This window comes from Mytilus californianus, unplaced genomic scaffold (assembly GCF_021869535.1).
Source record: "Mytilus californianus isolate M0D057914Y unplaced genomic scaffold, xbMytCali1.0.p SCAF_27, whole genome shotgun sequence".
Classification (NCBI taxonomy): Eukaryota; Metazoa; Mollusca; class Bivalvia; order Mytilida; family Mytilidae; genus Mytilus; species Mytilus californianus.
Genome location: NW_026262676.1, coordinates 1,050,244 through 1,068,153, shown reverse-complemented (window position 1 = coordinate 1,068,153; position 17,910 = coordinate 1,050,244). Strand labels below are relative to the sequence as shown.

At 33.1% G+C, this 17,910-nt stretch overlaps 2 protein-coding genes across 2 annotated transcripts; both read left to right on the top strand.

The window, feature by feature from the left end:
• The first annotated feature begins 220 nt into the window (after window positions 1-220).
• On the top strand, window positions 221-8,986 carry LOC127732754 (uncharacterized). Its single transcript, XM_052241946.1, has 5 exons — window positions 221-1,050; window positions 2,097-2,158; window positions 3,120-3,191; window positions 5,176-5,265; window positions 8,951-8,986. Exons 1-5 carry the CDS (start codon window positions 648-650, stop codon window positions 8,984-8,986), a joined length of 663 nt encoding a protein of 220 aa, XP_052097906.1. The 5' UTR covers window positions 221-647.
• On the top strand, window positions 8,673-16,572 carry LOC127732770 (uncharacterized). The gene is made up of 3 exons (XM_052241955.1): window positions 8,673-10,227; window positions 11,659-11,854; window positions 13,489-16,572. The coding sequence occupies exons 1-3, from the start codon at window positions 9,166-9,168 to the stop codon at window positions 14,691-14,693; spliced, it is 2,463 nt and encodes an 820-aa protein (XP_052097915.1). The 5' UTR covers window positions 8,673-9,165; the 3' UTR covers window positions 14,694-16,572.
• Window positions 16,573-17,910: the final 1,338 nt, after the last annotated feature.

Here is a 17,910-nt window from a genome sequence, read left to right as displayed (position 1 = left end):
TTTCAAAAATTCTAATAGGGAACATACTTTACATTATTGTAGCAATTAACCAATTTTGAAGACGTTTATTTAAGCTTTACTTTTTAGTTATTTTGCAATTATGTGAACATTTCATGTCGGAAAATGTTCATCATTTGCTCCCAAAATTTTGGCTTGGTTTTCATGTTCATCATTTGCTCCCAAAATTTTGGCTTGAAGCGTGTCTGATGATGGTTATTAAGTAGTAGTCCGCCTAAGAATCAGGCAGATACCAAATAATGTTAGGAACATGAATTTGGTCAATCTGATGCATTATTTGTATATAAACAGTTATTCTCAACCACTTTCAGCTGACATAGTTAAAAAAGTGGTATATATTATAATTTGTCTATTTTAGCATGTCAGATTGTGCCCTAATGCCTTTAATAATGTACTATAAAAGTACTGAAATATATATTTTTCATTGAAAAAATACTTGAAAAAACAAATGGGAAACCTTAATATCTTTACAAATTAAGAAAATAAAGTGTCATATTTTATTAAAACAATAATTGTTTCTGTGTGTTTTTGTCTCATTAGTACACATATTGTCCTTACAAAAAGACTGGACAATGCTAAAAATAGGTTAGAGTTATCTCCCATTACCCACAATGCAATAGATTTCAACAATGGCAGCCCCCATGGGCTCCTGCTCAATTGGATTTTTTGCCTCAACAAAGTGTGGAATATCATCACTGCACCCTTCACATACAACTTTATCAAGATTAAAGGACTGCCAGAGGAATATCCAAGCTCATTTGTTGAAAGTTGGATTGAATGCAGGTGTAACAGGAGTAGCAGACGTCACATACGAGGGGGAACTTATTTCAAAAAGAGTGGGTTTGTTCACTGTTGAGAGTGACTTCAGTGTTTGTCCATATCATAGAGATTTCCTTGGAATAAACTGGAGACAAAAGGCTTTGTGCCAATATCCAATTCATGAGGGAAAGGCCAAGCCTTATCGGAGCTTTACAACGGCCATGAGCAGACGAATGTTAGCCGACTTTGGTGTATTTGTGCCCATTGGCTCTGGTAAGTACAATGTACTTTATTTTGTTTGTATTCCAATTCATTAATTATATTGTCAAATATATACATGTTTGTTCATAACTGATGCATTGAGTTTGTTTGGTAACAAACGTTTGAAATCTTTAAAACAGGTTCAGTATGTTGACATTTTCAAGGACACTTCTCCCTAAGTAACTGATAATATACATATATGTGTATTTTAAAACAAAGTGCACATTTTTATATTGACAAATTACCCATACATGTACCTTAACATTCTCATTTTTTTTGTATTAACATATGCCCCTACATGAACTTTATTTTTGAAATCTGCCATGTCATATGATAAAGTTGTGCATGCAGGTTCTGTAGAGGCATTTAAGACTGCCCTACAAGAACACCCATAACAATGGGGCTCTTCTCCACTTTGTATAAAAGCCATAAGCCCATAACAGGATTCTACACATACCAATACAGATACAGATACCCTCCCCCTTTTTCCACCACAAACCTGAACCCCCAAAAAATAAGTTTTACATTATATAACCACAGTTTTTTTTTTATAGGTGAGGATCAAGTATTTTGAAAGGGGGACATAGCAAGTTAATGTTTTCACTTTTGATTGATACTTGTAAAAGTTTATGCATAAACATGATGAAGTTTATCATTTACTTTCAAATTTTCAAAAGTTCAGAATGTATCACCTCCTCTAAATATCCAAAATACATCTAAATATATACTTATATAATATGAATGTTTCTTAAATCTTTAAGTTTTATATGTTTGTAAATATTGTTTATGCTTCTCTTGCAAATGTCTTGGTTTTGGGATTTTATACCAATTAAATAATTTAATTTGACTTAGACAGTACATGATTTTTTAAATAAAGTATTTATTATTATAAGCTACATAATGGAACCCCCCTCCCCCAACTTAAATGCTTCCTATCAAAATTGATTTTGTCCCCATATTTAAGCTGAATATACATGATATATAATCCATTATGACATAGACATAAATATATATTCTTTATATGAATTTTATGCATTCTTTTTTCTTTTTCTTTCAAGGAATATGCAGAAAATGTAATGGAGAATACTTGAAAGCATATACATCATGTACAGAAAAAAAGGTAACATAGTTTTATTACATATACCAATAGAAAACAAAATGTAGGTATAACTGCAAACGGTTTGGGTTTTCTTATACAGTATCTCCACTACCGGAGGGTTATGATTCTTTTTCTACACTTCATGTGAGGTGGATGATAATTCTGATCTATGTAAATAAATTGCTAAAGGAACCACCATTAAAATTGCATTGAATTTATCATTTATTTTTATACAACCGCAAAAAAATTTTTGGGATCGTATAATGGTATGATGTCGTCGTCCGAAGACATATTGGTTTCCGGACAATAACTTTAGTTTAAGTGAATGGATCTCTATGAAATTTTTTTAGAAGGTTGAATACCACAAAAGGAAGTTGGGATTTATTGAATCATGTGAGGGAGAATTAAAAAAAAAAAGATGTTTTTAATGACAATACTCTCAATCAGAAAATTAAGTAGCTTCAGGTCTGTCATTTTATTTTTGCTACCTATACATGCTATATACAAACATGATAAACTAGGCAGTTAGTCTTCTCAATTGAATAGTTTCATAATTTTTATGTCAGGGCCTTTCATAACAGACTATATGATATGGGGTTGGTTGAAGGCCGTACAGTTGCCTCAGCCTGTAATTGTTTTTATCCAATTCATTTAAACTTTGTTTGATATTTGTCTCATTAACCAATTACATGTACCTGTATACCATATCTCATTAGTTTTTGTATGTACATGTATGTATATGAAATACAATAAAAAGATGCAGATGTATGCCGGCATATTGTTTATGACATAGTATACAATAGACATGATAGAATACCAACATCTGCACCTTGAAATTTGCAGTAAAATATAATATGCCATAATATTAAATGTTAGTAAGAATTGATTGCTTTTTTTCATATGATTTATTGTCTTCACTTTGTAAATTGTATCAATCAAAAATTAAATATAATCAATGATAAGCATTGTATTTTTTATGTAGGATATCAATGGCAATTGCATGGATATAGAGATTGATGATCCAAATGAAGACAAACCTAATGTTAATAAATTTGTAAGTATATTTTAGTGTGGCACACATACATATATCATGTATATTGTTCAGTATGATGAAGTAGTAAGCAGGTGGGTGAGGGGAAACAGGGTAGATAATTTTTACAATTAAATAAGAGCCAAATGATGTTACATGTGTATGCAGTTATAAAAGGTTGGTGAAAAATATATACAAAAGGAATATTCAAACTCATAAATTGAAAACAAACATATCATGAGGGAAAGAATTTTTTTTTTGGAAGAGGGGAGGGGGCAATTTTTTTTCTCAATTCAGATTTCAGAAATTAACAAATAAAATTTCTTCCAATATTTTTTTCTTGTTGGCAAAATAAAGGGTGAGGGGGAGGGGGTAACAAATTTATTTTTTTGGAGAGGAGGGGGGTCAATACGCAACAGCATAGTGTATTGCTTAAAAGCAAAAAAAAAGGGGGGGGGGGTTCAATTCGCAACAGCATAGTGTATTGCACAAAAGCAAAAAATTGAATATATAAATATAAATTCAAATCATATAACCAATTCTAAGTTCTTTGATTACAGTTAATCTGTGTCAGAAACCTATTATTGTAAAATATTTAATTACAATCCAAATTCAGACATGTATTAATATAAGCGTCGCCAGTAAAACTGCATTTGTGACAGTCAAATCGACAATTGACCGTGGCAACTCTTCAACTACAGTACTGTTATTCCTTCAGTGTGCTTATCAGTCTATATGATTGTGACCTCATTTTTTTGTTTGTTTTCCAATGCTAAGTTTTAGTTTTTATACGACCGCACAAAAATTTTGCGGTCGTATATTGGTATGGCGTCGGCGTCGTCGTCCTAAGACACATTGGTTTTCGCACTCTAACTTTAGTTTAAGTGAATGAATCTCTATGAAATTTTACCATAAGGTTAAATACCACAAAAGGAAGGTTGGGATTGATTTTGGGAGTTATGGTACCAACAGTTAAGGAATTAAGGGCCAAAAATAAGCATTTTTGTAACTTCCAGACATAACTTGTGTGTTAGTACATGGATCTCTCTGACATTGTACCACAAGGTTCCATATCACAAAGGGAATGCTGGGATTGATTTTGGGGGTAATTGCCCTAAACGTTTAGGAATTTGGGGCCAAAAAACAAACATTTTTCTAGTTTCCAGACAATAAATTGTGTTCAAGTGTATGGATCTCTCTGAAATTGTACTGCAAGGTACCATACCTCCACATTTTAGGAATTAGGGGCCAAAAAGGGGGCAACAAACAAGCATTTTTCTAGTTTTATGAAAATTACTTGTGTGTAAGTGTATGGATCTTTCTGAAATTGTACTACAAGGTTCCATATCACAAAGTGAAAACTGGAATTGAGTTTGGGGGTAATTGCCCTAAACGTTTTGGAATTTGGGGCCAAAAAACAAGCATTTTTCTAGTTTCCAGACAATAAATTGTGTTCAAGTGTACGGATCTCTCTGAAATTGTACTGCAAGGTACCATTACCCAAAGGGAAGGTTGGGTTTGAGTTTTGGGGGGATGAATCATAAGGGGGTTCAAAAAAATTGAGGGGGGATTTTTTTTCCTTTTTTTTCTATAAAAATTTTCCATTTTAAATTGGTTATTTCTGATTTATAAATAAAAGCAAAATAATAATGATATGGTTTGAATAGGTAAATTAAAAATGTTTAAGTTCTTAGACCACATTCATTCTGTGTCAGAAACCTATGCTGTGTCAAATATTTAATCACAATCCAAATTCAGTGCTGTATCAAGCTTGAATGTTGTGTCCATACTTGCCCCAACTGTTTAGGGTTCGACCTCTGCGGTCGTATCAAGCTGCGCCCAGCGGAGCATTTTATTTTAGTATATGTAAGGAATGAAACAGGTGAGAAATTTTAGCAGTTGCACTCTTGTTTTTTAGGACATGTAGGAGTAGATTTGTATAAGAGAAATATATTGTTGTTACAAAAGTCAAATTTAAGTCAACAAACTTGCTTTCTCTATATTGTAGTCAAAATTAGTGGCTACAACAGATGATGAAGATGAGCATTGTAACTATACACTTCGCACGAGAAAGACAAATTCATCTACCCTTGATAAGGTAAGTTAGTCACTGTAATCATAACACATTTAAGAACAATATAACCAAATAAAAAAGGTTGAAAACTTCTTGCAGAAGAATTGTATCCATCCAGATAACTTCATATTCATGGAAATTAATATTATCAGACATATAACATTAGAAAATGAATGCGCTTATTTATCTGTATATCTTGAAATAATTCTCGCTTAAATTTATAAAAAAAAAATCTCTCTTACAAACGATGTGTTATTTGGTCCAAGACAAACAGAAAGAACCCACATGAGAAGCAGCATTCAACAGTTGAACACAAGATAAAAAAATACTATTTCAATTATTTAAAAAAAAAAAATGTGGATAGTGTCCACATGTGGACACAGATGATGCCTCCGCTTGAATATCATATAGTTATAAAGGGACATAACTGAAGAACGGTAAAAAGACGCTACCCAAATTTGAACTTGATCTGAATTTTGTGGTAATAAGCATTGTGTGTAAGTCTCATAACATTTGGTTGAGGCTAACTTAAGTAGAGAACAGAAACTAAAAATTCAGCAATTTTTCTATTTGTAAACACGCATAACTCTAGAACGGTTGTGTATAAGTTTTATAATATTTGGTTGAGACAAGCTAAAGTTAGAGAACGGAAATGAAAAATTCAGCAATTTTTTATGTTTATAAAGGGACATAACTCAAAAATGGTAAAAGTGTCGCCACCGAATTTCGTACTTAATCTGTATTATGTAGTAATAAGCATTGTGTATAAGTTTCAGGTTGAGGCAAACTAAAGTTAGAAAACGGAAACAAAAAATTTGTACTTGATCTTAGTTTTGTGGTAATGAATATTGTGTATAGGTTTCATAATGTTTGGTTGGGGCAAACTTAAGTTATAGAATGGAAACTAAAAATTTTGCAATCTTTTGATTTATAAAGGGGCATAACATAATAATGGTTAAAGTGACACTACCCAAATTCAACTTGATCTGTGTTTTATCTGTGGAAGTCAAAATTAAACATTGCATTGTATAAAGCATTGATTGTAGTTGATTCAACTATAATCATGGACAAAGGAAGATAACTCCAATTTTAAAAATTACTTGATATTTAGAAGAAAATAAAAATTTTGCAATGTTCCCATTTATAAAGGGGCATAACTCTAGAACAGTTAAAGTGACGCCACCAAAATTCAAACTTGATCTGTGTTTTGTGGTAATAAGTATTGTGTATAAGTTTCATAACATTTGGTTGAGGCAAACTTAAGTTAGAGAACGGAAACTAAAAATTTTGCATTTTTTCCATTTATAAAGGGGCATAACTCTAGAACGGTTAAAGTGACGCCACCAAAATTCAAACTTGATCTGTGTTTTGTGGTAATAAGTATTGTGTATAAGTTTCATAACATTTGTTAGAGGCAAACTTAAGTTAGAGAACGTATTTTGCAATTTTTCCATTTTTAAGGGGCATAACTCTAGAACGGTTAAAGTGACACCACCAAAAATCAAACTTGATCTGTGTTTTGTGGTAATAAGCATTGTGTATAAGTTTCATTACATTTGGTTGAGGCAAACTTAAGTAAGAGAACGGAAACCAATTTTGGGACGTACGTACGTACGTACAGACGGACAAGGGTAAAACTTAATGCCCCCACCGCTACGGCGTGGGCATAAAAAGCTCTATAACAACATGAACAATATGACCTCTCATATAAAACAAAAAGTAAGACCAGATGCTCCTGACTAGTCAGCATTACTTGTTGCATGTATGGTACCTGTCATGTAGGGCAGCACCAAACACAACTTTTATTGCGAAACTATGGTTATCACAATACTATAATAAATACATGTACATGCAGCATAAGCTTTGACAAACATCTTACAACATTGTATAAAAAAGTACAAATGTAATATAATGAACTCCCTTTTGATTTTTATAAATTTTAGACTATACGTTTCCGATTTATGGGGCTTTATTCATTACAAAAATGGGGATTTTCCAGTTTTCGGACAATAACTCAAAAGTTATGAAACTTTGGTAAATTTTTTATATCTATTTTTGTAAGCTCCCTTTTGATATTTATAAATTTTTGAATTCAGGTTTCCGAGTTATAGGATTTTATTTGTTTATAGTCTGACAACAGATTAAAATGAGATTTACTAAGCATTGCGCAACAGTACAGTGTTTTGCACAACAGCAAGAAATCTTTAATTGAATATAAATTCAATTCATATAACCATGATTACCAATTTCAAGTTCTTCGACTACATTTATTCAGAAACCTATAATATGTCAAATATCTAATTACAATCCAAATTCAGACCTGTATCATGCTTGAATATTATGTCCATTTTTGCCCCAACTGTTCAGGGTTGGACCTCTGCGGGGCGTATCCAGCTGCGCTCAGCGAAGCTGTTTATTCTAGTTTCCAGACAATAACTTGTGTGTAAATGTATGGATTTTTCTGAATTTGTACCATAAGGTTCCATACCAAAAAAGGAAGGTTGGGATCGATTTTGGGGGTTATGGCTTTTTCTGTTTAGGAATTAGGGGCCAAAAACAATATTTGTATAAATTGTTTATTTCTTGACCAATTTCAATGGGGTTTTATTCTTGAATTTTTGGGGTTCTTTAATATGCTGAATCTAACCGTGTATAACGTTTTTGGATTTTGGGCCCTGTTTTTAAATTGGTCCACATTGAGATCCAAAGGGTCCAAAACTAAAATTTGTTTGATTTCATTAAAAATTGAATTATTAGCGTTCTTTGATATACGAATCTATCCGTGTATTTAGATTTTTGATATTTGGTCCTGTTTTCAAACTGGGATACATTAAGGTCCAAAAGGTCCAAAATTAAACTTAGTTTGATTTTAACAAAAAATATTCTTGATTTCTTGGGGTTCTTTGATATGCTGAATCTATACATGTATTTAGATTTTTGATTATGGGCCCAGTTTTCAAGTTGGTCCAAATTTGGGTCCAAAATTAAACTTTTTGTGATATCAACAAAAATTGAATTATTGGGGTTCTTTGATATGACGAATCTATTCATGTATTTAGATTTTTAATTTTTGGTCCCGTTTTCAAATTGGTTTTCATTTAGATCCAAAGGGTACAAAATTAAACTTAGTTTGATTTTAACAAAAATTTAATTCTTTGGGTTCTTTGATATGCTGAATCTAAACATGTATTTAAATTTTTTATTATGGGCCCAGTTTTCAAGTGGGTCCAAATCGGGGTCCAAAATAAAACTTTGTTTGATTTCAACAAAAATTCAATTATTGTGGTTCTTTGATATGCTGAATCTAACTGTGTTTGGGTTTTGGGCCCTGTTGTCAAATTAGTCAACATTGAAGTTAAAAGGGTCCAAAATTACACTTTTTTTTTTTTTAAAAGATAAACTTTGTTTGATTTCTGACATCAAAAATATAATTAATGTTAGTCTTTAATTTGATATGCTGAATTCTAACCATGTATATTAAGAAATTGTTGAACATCCTTACATATGATATTGTTTAGGTCTTTTTGAATGACAATTGTTACCTGCATGATTTTCTATTTATAGAATTTATACACATATTCACAAGACAGTGAGGGGCAAGTTAGTACAGTGTGCAGCAGTCAAGATTCAAGTTGGAGCCAAGGGGACGAAGCATTGCCTCTTAAAGAAATCCAAATTGCTGATATCAACAAGGCTATTTATGTTCTAGGTCAAGGTTGTATCAGTCCACTCAGATCAAAGCTGAACACAAATATAGATGAAGCAAAAGACAGAACCATCCGATACTACAAAAGAAAGGCTGAGGAAACATCTGAAGCTCTATATAATGCTATTGCACCTAAACAAGGAACTAAACTAAGGAGAATTTCTGATCAGGTTCCAGTAACGAAAGGTGATGATGACCTTCTTCATGTTGTTTCCCAGATGTGCAAAAGTATAAAGGATGCAGATGTAAAGTGTCAACTTTTGTCTCTTGTTGTGAACCAGTTTTCAAAGACTGATTTGTTGACATGGATTCCTGAGATCACAAAATATCAAATAGATAAAGCCAGAAAACATGCATTTGTTAATGGTCCTGGCTCATGTATACAATCTTCAAAGACACAACAACATAGACAGAGAATAAACTATGCCATGTTACAGCATGCTGTAGAATTCTTCAGTGACCCATCTTTCAACCAAATATCATCTTACACTACCCATGACCTAAAATTAGACTCTGGAGATATTCTTGTTATCCCAGATGTTGTTAGAACAGTCATCCATTCAAACTTGATTAAACTGTATAAACTCTACTGTGCCGACAATGATTTCAATCCTCTAAGTGACTCAACACTGTATCAAGTTTTGAATGCATGTGAAGCATCCAAAAGGAAGTGCCTTAAGGGTTTAGACAACATTGCTGTAGATGGCACCACAGCATTTGACAACATTTTGTCCTTAATTTCCAAGCTGAACAAAACAGAGGACTGGAAGAGTACAGTTAAGAGCAGACTTTTAAATAGCCGACTGTACTTAAAAACAGATTACAAACTGCATATAAGAAGAGAAGATGAATGTGCCTTCCATTGCCTGCAGTATTCATTAAGTGATCCAAAAGTTGGTGCCCTTAGTGTTGGATGTGAACATTTGCATCAAAAGGCATGCGACAGATGTCTGCTGCTTGGAGATATTGTTGAAGAAGTTCGGTTGGCCATTTTATCCAGCTGTCCAGAGGATCAAGAAGCTTTCCTCCAAGACCTGGAAATATCAACAAGGCAGATTGAGGACTGGAGATCTCACATCTTGAGAACAATCAACCAAGATGATGCCAGGTTTGATCTTCTGAACAGCATACAAGGCAATGAAGTAATTATTATCATGGATTGGGCAATGAAATACCTTCCACAGATGTTTAGGGAAAGAATGAAAGATTTCTTTGGTCAAAAAGGGATGCACTGGCATGTGTGTGTTGCCATTTTTAAAGATGAAGACAACAGTTTAAAGGTAAGAGTAATATTATTTAAATGATAATCCTATTTACCATTATAATGAAACTAAATGTCATCAAACATGGCAGCCATTATTACTGAAAATTTGAAATATATATGCAACAAAAATCTTTAAAAACTCTGTAAACAAAAACATTACATTACAAAAATTATTATTGACCCAACAGCTAAAAGTGGCACATTGATTAGGAAAAACTACAAGTAATGCAAAAAAATTAAAAATCTTTAAAAAAACAATTGTTACTGAATTTCATGGAAATAATTCACCAAGCTTGGCCACCACTATTCCTTAAAGGTGTAATACCACCATTGATTTTCCCCTATTAGTCTTTGTTAAATTTGCACTTTTCAAAAAATTGTGCATAATGTATCTTTTTTTCAAATAAAGAAATACTTGGCATGAATAAAGTTTTATCATGTCCAGTACTATAGAAAAAATTTCACATAACATTTCATTGCATATCAGAAAATAACCATCACTGGAAGTTAACCAATCAAATTTTCCCCCTTTTTAAACCTGTGTACAAGCTTTAGTAACCATGTAACCTCAAGTTTCCAAAATATTCTATAGAAACCCCAAATAAAAAAAATAATGGTGCTTTGAAATACCCAAGATATATGTTTAAGACCCAGAAATGTTTTACTGCAATGAAATGTAGGATCAATTACCTAGGACTGTCAAATTCAAGGGAATATTTTTTTCGACCTATTTTCGTATGCAACCGGATGTGACGTACTATGATTTGGTGGTATTACACCTAAACAAACATTTTTTTCCGAAATGATTGGACAGTAACATGATGGCTGCATGGAACATAGTTAGGGAACCAACAAACCCTATGGGAACATTTTTTAAGTACACATGTATGCTTTCACCAATCTGAACCAAACTTGATAAGAATGATATTTGAAAATTCAATAAGTTTGTCAGGTACTTCATTATCAAGCATGGTTAGGTCTGCAATTTCCCTTGAGTACTCTGGATTCCTAAAATATTGGCATTGGTGACCAATAGATAAATAAATCCATTCCCCATTTCCATTCTCAATTTTATTTATATTAAGGTAGATAGGGTGTCTTCCTCCATCTTGGATTTTGTAATACCTGAAAACAATCGGTCTAGATCTTTAATAGAATGTGCAAATTTTGAGAGTAGTAGGTAATTCATGTGTAAGAATTTTCATTTCAATAGTTCATAGTAACAGAAGAATTGAATAATAGAAAACAAAAAATTACGGATTTTGGAAAAAGGAGGATGAAAGAAAAAAATTGTAATGTCAGCCTACAGAAGTTTTACATACTTTTAACCACGGTCTAAATGACAGCTATTTCGCAGGTGTGTTTTAGTTTTATTTATTTGTAGAAAGTCATATTAAACACCATCCATACTTTGACGGTATACAATAAGAACTGATTTTTATTTTAGCACAAGACCTTTACTCATTTAATGGACCATGTGAAGCAGGACTTCTTCGCTGTTTTATCCCTGTTGGAGCACACACTATCTTCTATTAAGAAACAGTTACCACAAATCACAGAGGCATACCTTAGATCTGACAACGCTGGTTGTTACCATTGTGGTCAGCTGTGGCTAGCAATACCAAGTTTGTCAGAAAGAACAGGTAACATTATATTACTTTCACCGAAATACAAATATGGAGTTTTTTAGGATTTTGTTTTGGTACCATGCTCAACATAATAGGAGGGGGAGGGCATAGAAATAACAGTGAGTTATGTCCCTTGGAAATGTTAATGACATAAATTGCTTTGTAAGGGCTCCTACATATACCATAATTGCTAGGTTTTTATAAAACTTGTATCAAACATTGTCAAATGCTTATTCAAGAATGAGCAATTTCTGGGAAAAATTATTACACCAGGGTTTTTGATATCATAAACTAGTCAAAACATTTACTAAATTTTATCATCGGTATAAAGGACATCATTCGTAAATATAACTCAACATGCAGACATCTTATACGTTCGGGTATTTCACATCCAATCTTTTATGGTAATATTCTTTACAAAGCACAAAAATGTCAGTATTCACCTCAAAAGCTAACAAAACCTTTAAACAGACTTATTAAGAAGGGATATAGTTATGATACTGTTGTCAGGTCATTAAAGATTGTATATTTTGGCTTTAATATTGATTCACTTATACATGTTATAGGGTCTTTGCATCTGAATTAAACACATTTATTCTAAAACCAGTTGTTGGCATGACACGGGTTATGTTCTTCTCATATATTTTATGACAGTATAATACTAAACCCCTAACAGGAGGGATTGTGCCCGATATTCATATGATGAAGACGTAATCTTGTCATAATGTCAGTAACTGCTAGTAGTCTGTTGTTATTTATGTATTATTGTCATTTTGTTCATTTTCTTTTGTTTCCTATTCTGACATCGGACTCGGACTTCTCTTATACTGAGTTTTACTTTGCGTACTGTTGTGCGTTTGTTTTTTCTACATAAGCTAGAGGTATAGGGGGAGGGTTGAGATCTCAAAAAACATGTTTAACCCCGCCACATTTTTGCGCCTGTCCCAAGTCAGGAGCCTCTGGCCTTTGTTAGTCTTGTATCATTTTTAATTTTAGTTTCCTGTGTATAATGGAGTTTAGTATGACGTCCATTATCACTGAACTAGTATACATATTTGTTTAGGAGCCAGCTGAAGGACGCCTCCTGGTGTGGGAGTTTCTCGCTGCATTGAAGACCTATTGGTGGCCTTCAGCTGTTGTCTGCTCTATGGTCGGGTTGTTGTCTCCTTGACACATTCCCCATTTCCATTCTAAATTTTATACATGTATATCCTGCTCCACATTTGTAAATTTTAATCCATCTCCAACATAAAGATAAATTAAGGAACAAGTGAAATGTACTGTAGGATAATATACCTTTTGAAAGGAATTTTAAAATTGGTGTATTTGCTGGACCAATTCACTAACATTTAAAGATGAATGCGAGGAAAAAATAAATATTTTAACTTCAAGCCAGTTTGTGTTAGTATCACCAAGATCTTGTTCACACTCGTTACAAAAAGTAAGTTTGTCAGGGTCATCTATCTCCAAAAAAAAGAAATAAGGTCAAAAGACACTACCAGAAGCCCTCTCGACCAATCATATTATCTTATTCCTTAATATGCAAATCATATAAGAATTATTTCAATATATATGTTTACTCTCATCAATGTTTGTAGGTTGTATCTTTATAAATATGAAAAAAACAAAAGCATTATTTATTTTTTTAGGGATACAAATCAAACGTTATGATTATAGTGAGGCCCAGAGTGGCAAAAGCTACTGTGATGCTAAAATTGCCCATATGAGACAAAAAATGAGAATTTTCTCTGCAGAAGGCCATAACATCACTACAGCTATGCAGATGAAGGAAGCGATTGATAGTGGAGCTGGAGTTAAAGGAGTTTATACATCAGTTGTGGATGTTGATACAACAAAGCATCAGCTTAAAACACATTCTTGGAAAGGTGTAAGCTTTATCACGAATGTAGAGTACACAAGTTCTGGAATAAAAACATGGAAAGCATACAGAATAGGAGATGGTTGCTTTATCGACAACAACAAGGTAAAGCAAATGTTTCGCGGTGAACAACCAGCTACTTGTTTACAGATCATCAGTGATGACTTTCAAGATCATGAGTCATCAGGGCATATCAATCTAAAACAAGGAACATCAGCAGAAATTCATGAACAACATGTATCATCCAACCAAACTGCCTTAGCAAATGAACAAAGTTCCTCATCATCAAACCAATCAATAGTCATAGAACAACAAATTCCTGAATCATCAAATTGTACTACAGTCTTAGAAGAATTGGACACTTCATTACAAGACCATGAAGGCAATAATGTTGACAACGTATTTTATTGCCCAGAGTATGGCTGCACCAAGGCTTATCAGTCATTTGAAAAAATGCAAGATCATATTCTCATTGGAAAACACTCAAAACAACTATTAAATGACTCAACTTATGACAGAGCTAAAAAGATATGGGCTGAAAAATGTGAAAATCTTCAGGCTTCTACTCATGTCACTATTGAATCTGATCCTGGAACCTCTAGCAGCAACAATTTCAATATACCTGCAATGGGTTGGGCATTAAAGAAAGAGAAAAAGTATGTCAGATTTTCACAGAATGTGAAATCATATCTTACAGAATTATTTAAGATTGGAGAGGCTAGTGGCAAGAAAGAAAATCCAGCCGCTGTTGCTATGAACATGCGTAACATGTCAGAAAATGGAAGTCGAAAGTTTTCCCCCAATGAATGGTTACAACCTAGCCAAATTGCATCATTTTTTTCAAGACTTGCTATGAATGCAGGAAAGACAATAATGTGTATAGACAGCTGTGATTTAGATGCTGGTGACAGTGATTTATTGGCCGTGCTGAATGAATTAGAGAATCAAGAAATCCATGAAAACTTAAATTTATAGTCAATCACTCTGTTTGTCTGTTTGTAACTAAATCTTGAAGACATTTTATTTCACTGTGACAAAATTTCAATGTGAGGGATATCAATCCTTTGGCTTTCATTGCTCATACCTCAGTTGACTGAACATAAAGTTTTGTAAGAAAGTTTATTGAAAGGTCATCTATAAAATTCATGTTTTATGCCCCACCTGTGATAGACACATTGGTTTTCTCACTCTAACTTTATATAAGTGAATAGATCTCTATGAAATTGTACCATAAGGTTAAATACCACAAAGGAAGGTTGGGATTGATTTTGGGGGTTATGGTACCAACAGTTAAGGAATTAGGGGTCAAAAATAAGCATTTTTGTAACTTCCAGACATAACTTGTGTATTAGTATATGGATCTCTCTGACATTGTACTACAAGGTTCCATATCACAAAGGGAAAGCTGGGTTTGAGTTTGTGGGTAATTGCCCTAAACGTTTAGGAATTAGGGGCCAAAAAAAACAAGCATTTTTCTAGTTTCCAGACAATAACTTGTGTTCAAGTGTATGGATCTCTCTGAAATTGTACTGCAAGGTACCATACCACAAAGGGAAGGCTGGGATTGAGTTTGGGGTTGATGAATCATAAGGGGGTTCAAAAAATTTGGAGGGGGGATTTTTTTTTCTTTTTTTATTCTTTAAAATTTTCCATTTTAAATTGGTTATTTCTGATTTATATATAAAAGCAAATAATGATGATATTGTTTGAATAGGTAAATTAGATTTTTTAAAGTTCTTAGACCACATTCATTCTGTGTCAGAAACCTATGCTGTGTCAAATATTTAGTCACAATCCAAATTCAGTGCTGTATCAAGCTTGAATGTTGTGTCCATACTTGGCACTTGCCCCAACTGTTCAGGGTTCGACCTTTGCAGTAGTATCAAGCTGTGCCCAGCGGAGCATTTTTTTTCCAATTTTACTTTTCCTCTAAAGCTTTAGATACATATATATATTGTAGCTTGATGCAAGGTGTAGTTAGATTAAATAAATTAGAAGGATGAAAACTACACACCCTCAATATATCATAACAATCTGACTATCTTTTGGATTATGGCATATGAAATGTGAATTTTTTAAAAAGTGATTTTTGAAATTTTTTGCCTCCAGTTTGAGCTATTTAGGCTGTGGGCCTCTAGTTTTTAATCTTTTAAATACTCGCACCCATGTAGACAACTGATTGTTTATGTTGCCATTAACTTATAATTCTAACCAAGTTCATGTTATTTTGCTGGTCTTCATTATATGAAGCATTGTATTGTAAAATAGCAAAAAAGGGTTCCGATGATCCCATTTTTTTCTGAAATTTTAGCAGTTAGGCAATTTGTTGAAGGTCATTATATTAAGGTCAAGGTCATCAAAAGTTGAAAACAATTAACAGAATTGATAACTGAAGTATTTGATTGACAAATGTTTTGATTCAGTTTACTTAAGTAAATATTTTTTTTAATTGTCAATTTCAAGGGTCAAAATGGTAATTTGTTGTGCCGTGAAATTTGAAGTTATTTTGATAAACTTTTTTCCGGCAAAAAATAAAAAAAACACGATTTTTTTTTTTCATCAAAATATTCAAAAACAGCATTGTTTTTAATATCAATAAATGAAATGTTCCTGTGAATGTGTTTTTTTTTTAAACCATTGTTCAAAAATGTCAAAAAACAGCCTTTTTGGACAATTTCGCTTTCTCTGATTATATGTTCAACAGAAAACATTAGTGTTAACATAGAAAGTAAGATAGGAGATGTTCATGTATAGAAATGCATTCTTAAATGTAACTTTTTAACATATACTTTAGTTGTTTTTGCCATTTCTTAACTGGATGTGATTATTTTGCATTAAAAATATAGTCAAATTAGTGAATTTTGATGTTTTCAATGACCTTTCAAGCAGTATTACCTTATCTTGCGTTACCATGGAAACGGTGAAAAATTAAAAAGATTTAAATAATGAAAATTAATAATATGGGTAAGGTGTTATAAAAAGAAAACTTAATATGCAATTTTGTGATATCAATGTACCATGCTCTGCCTGACTCTTAGCTGGAACAGTACTTAAGAGTTTCTTTAAAGATTGATTGATTGATTGTTGGTTGCTTAACGTCCAGTGGCAAATATTTCATGCATATTCAGGACGAGAACAAGTTCACAATAAATACAATAGGTAGGTTCTGTAATAGATTAAGGGATTAAGGTCGGAGAAATTTAGACTGCCACGGGAAATGAGGGTATATTGGATAGGGACAGAAATTTAGCCCTGCAACAGGTCACCTACGGACCCCTCAAAGAGTTGTTGCAAGGGTTCTTAACGTGCAAAGAGCGTGGCACTCTCTTTACACGAGGCATCGGATTTAACGTCCCCATTCTGACCGGACGTGGCTGCAAATTTGTACATCCCGCACAGCCAAACGGACGCCCCACTTTAGCACGGGTTTTACTGCCGGTCGGAGGAAGACCAATGGTGACCATACTTCTATTCCCCAGTCACCCTTGGGGGGGGTTTCTTTAAAGAAGTACTAGCTACGAGATATGGAAAAGATAAGAATGTCAGTTTGTTCGGTTCAATCATTATTATAAGTGAAATGATACTTCTTTTTCAGCAGCCAATTTGGTTCAATTTTGTCAAAATAATTGCCAGTGAATAATTCAAAATCCTTAAATCGGTTTTCTTGTGACATCCATTTTAAACCAAGATATGCAAAAAAAAATACCATGTAAAAAGTTTAATCATAAAGAATTTGATAAGCATCTTCCTTAATTTGTTTTTTAGGAAATGACCTTGTTATTGACAAGCATGGAGTTTCGGTAAAGAAACTATTCCCTTCTGAGGAGGGACTGATTGGAAAGATACTTAAAAAAGTGTCAATCAATTCCACAGGAGGTGAATATCACTGTGGCTGATTGTTTTTGTTAATATAATTTGTTCTTTGAGGTCCCTGTATTGAGTAAGGGTTTCTTCAATATTTTGGTACGGAGACTTTCTGCACTGGATAGTTTTGTGTAATTTTTGCGTTATTTCACATGTACCTAAGCATAAAAGGATTATAGGGTGATCCAAGTATTTAATGGTGTCTATGAGTGCTTTTAAATGGTTTGTACTATCTACAGATCCCCCTCTCTTGTGATTTGTAAAAACAAATCCCAATTTAATGGTGATGAACAACTTGTGCTTTTCCGATTTGTAAATGTCACTAGAC

What these genes read in the sequence shown, in the direction of transcription:
- LOC127732754 (XM_052241946.1), top strand. Translation starts at nt 648, where the DNA reads ATGGCAGCCCCCATGGGCTCCTGCTCAATTGGATTTTTTGCCTCAACA. An exon ending in ATTTGTGCCCATTGGCTCTG is followed by an intron (nt 1,051 to 2,096) that starts GTAAGTACAATG and finishes TTTTCTTTCAAG; the next exon opens with GAATATGCAGAAAATGTAAT. An exon ending in CATCATGTACAGAAAAAAAG is followed by an intron (nt 2,159 to 3,119) that starts GTAACATAGTTT and finishes TTTTTTATGTAG; the next exon opens with GATATCAATGGCAATTGCAT.
- LOC127732770 (XM_052241955.1), top strand. Translation starts at nt 9,166, where the DNA reads ATGTGCAAAAGTATAAAGGATGCAGATGTAAAGTGTCAACTTTTGTCT. An exon ending in ATGAAGACAACAGTTTAAAG is followed by an intron (nt 10,228 to 11,658) that starts GTAAGAGTAATA and finishes TTTTTATTTTAG; the next exon opens with CACAAGACCTTTACTCATTT. An exon ending in AAGTTTGTCAGAAAGAACAG is followed by an intron (nt 11,855 to 13,488) that starts GTAACATTATAT and finishes TTATTTTTTTAG; the next exon opens with GGATACAAATCAAACGTTAT.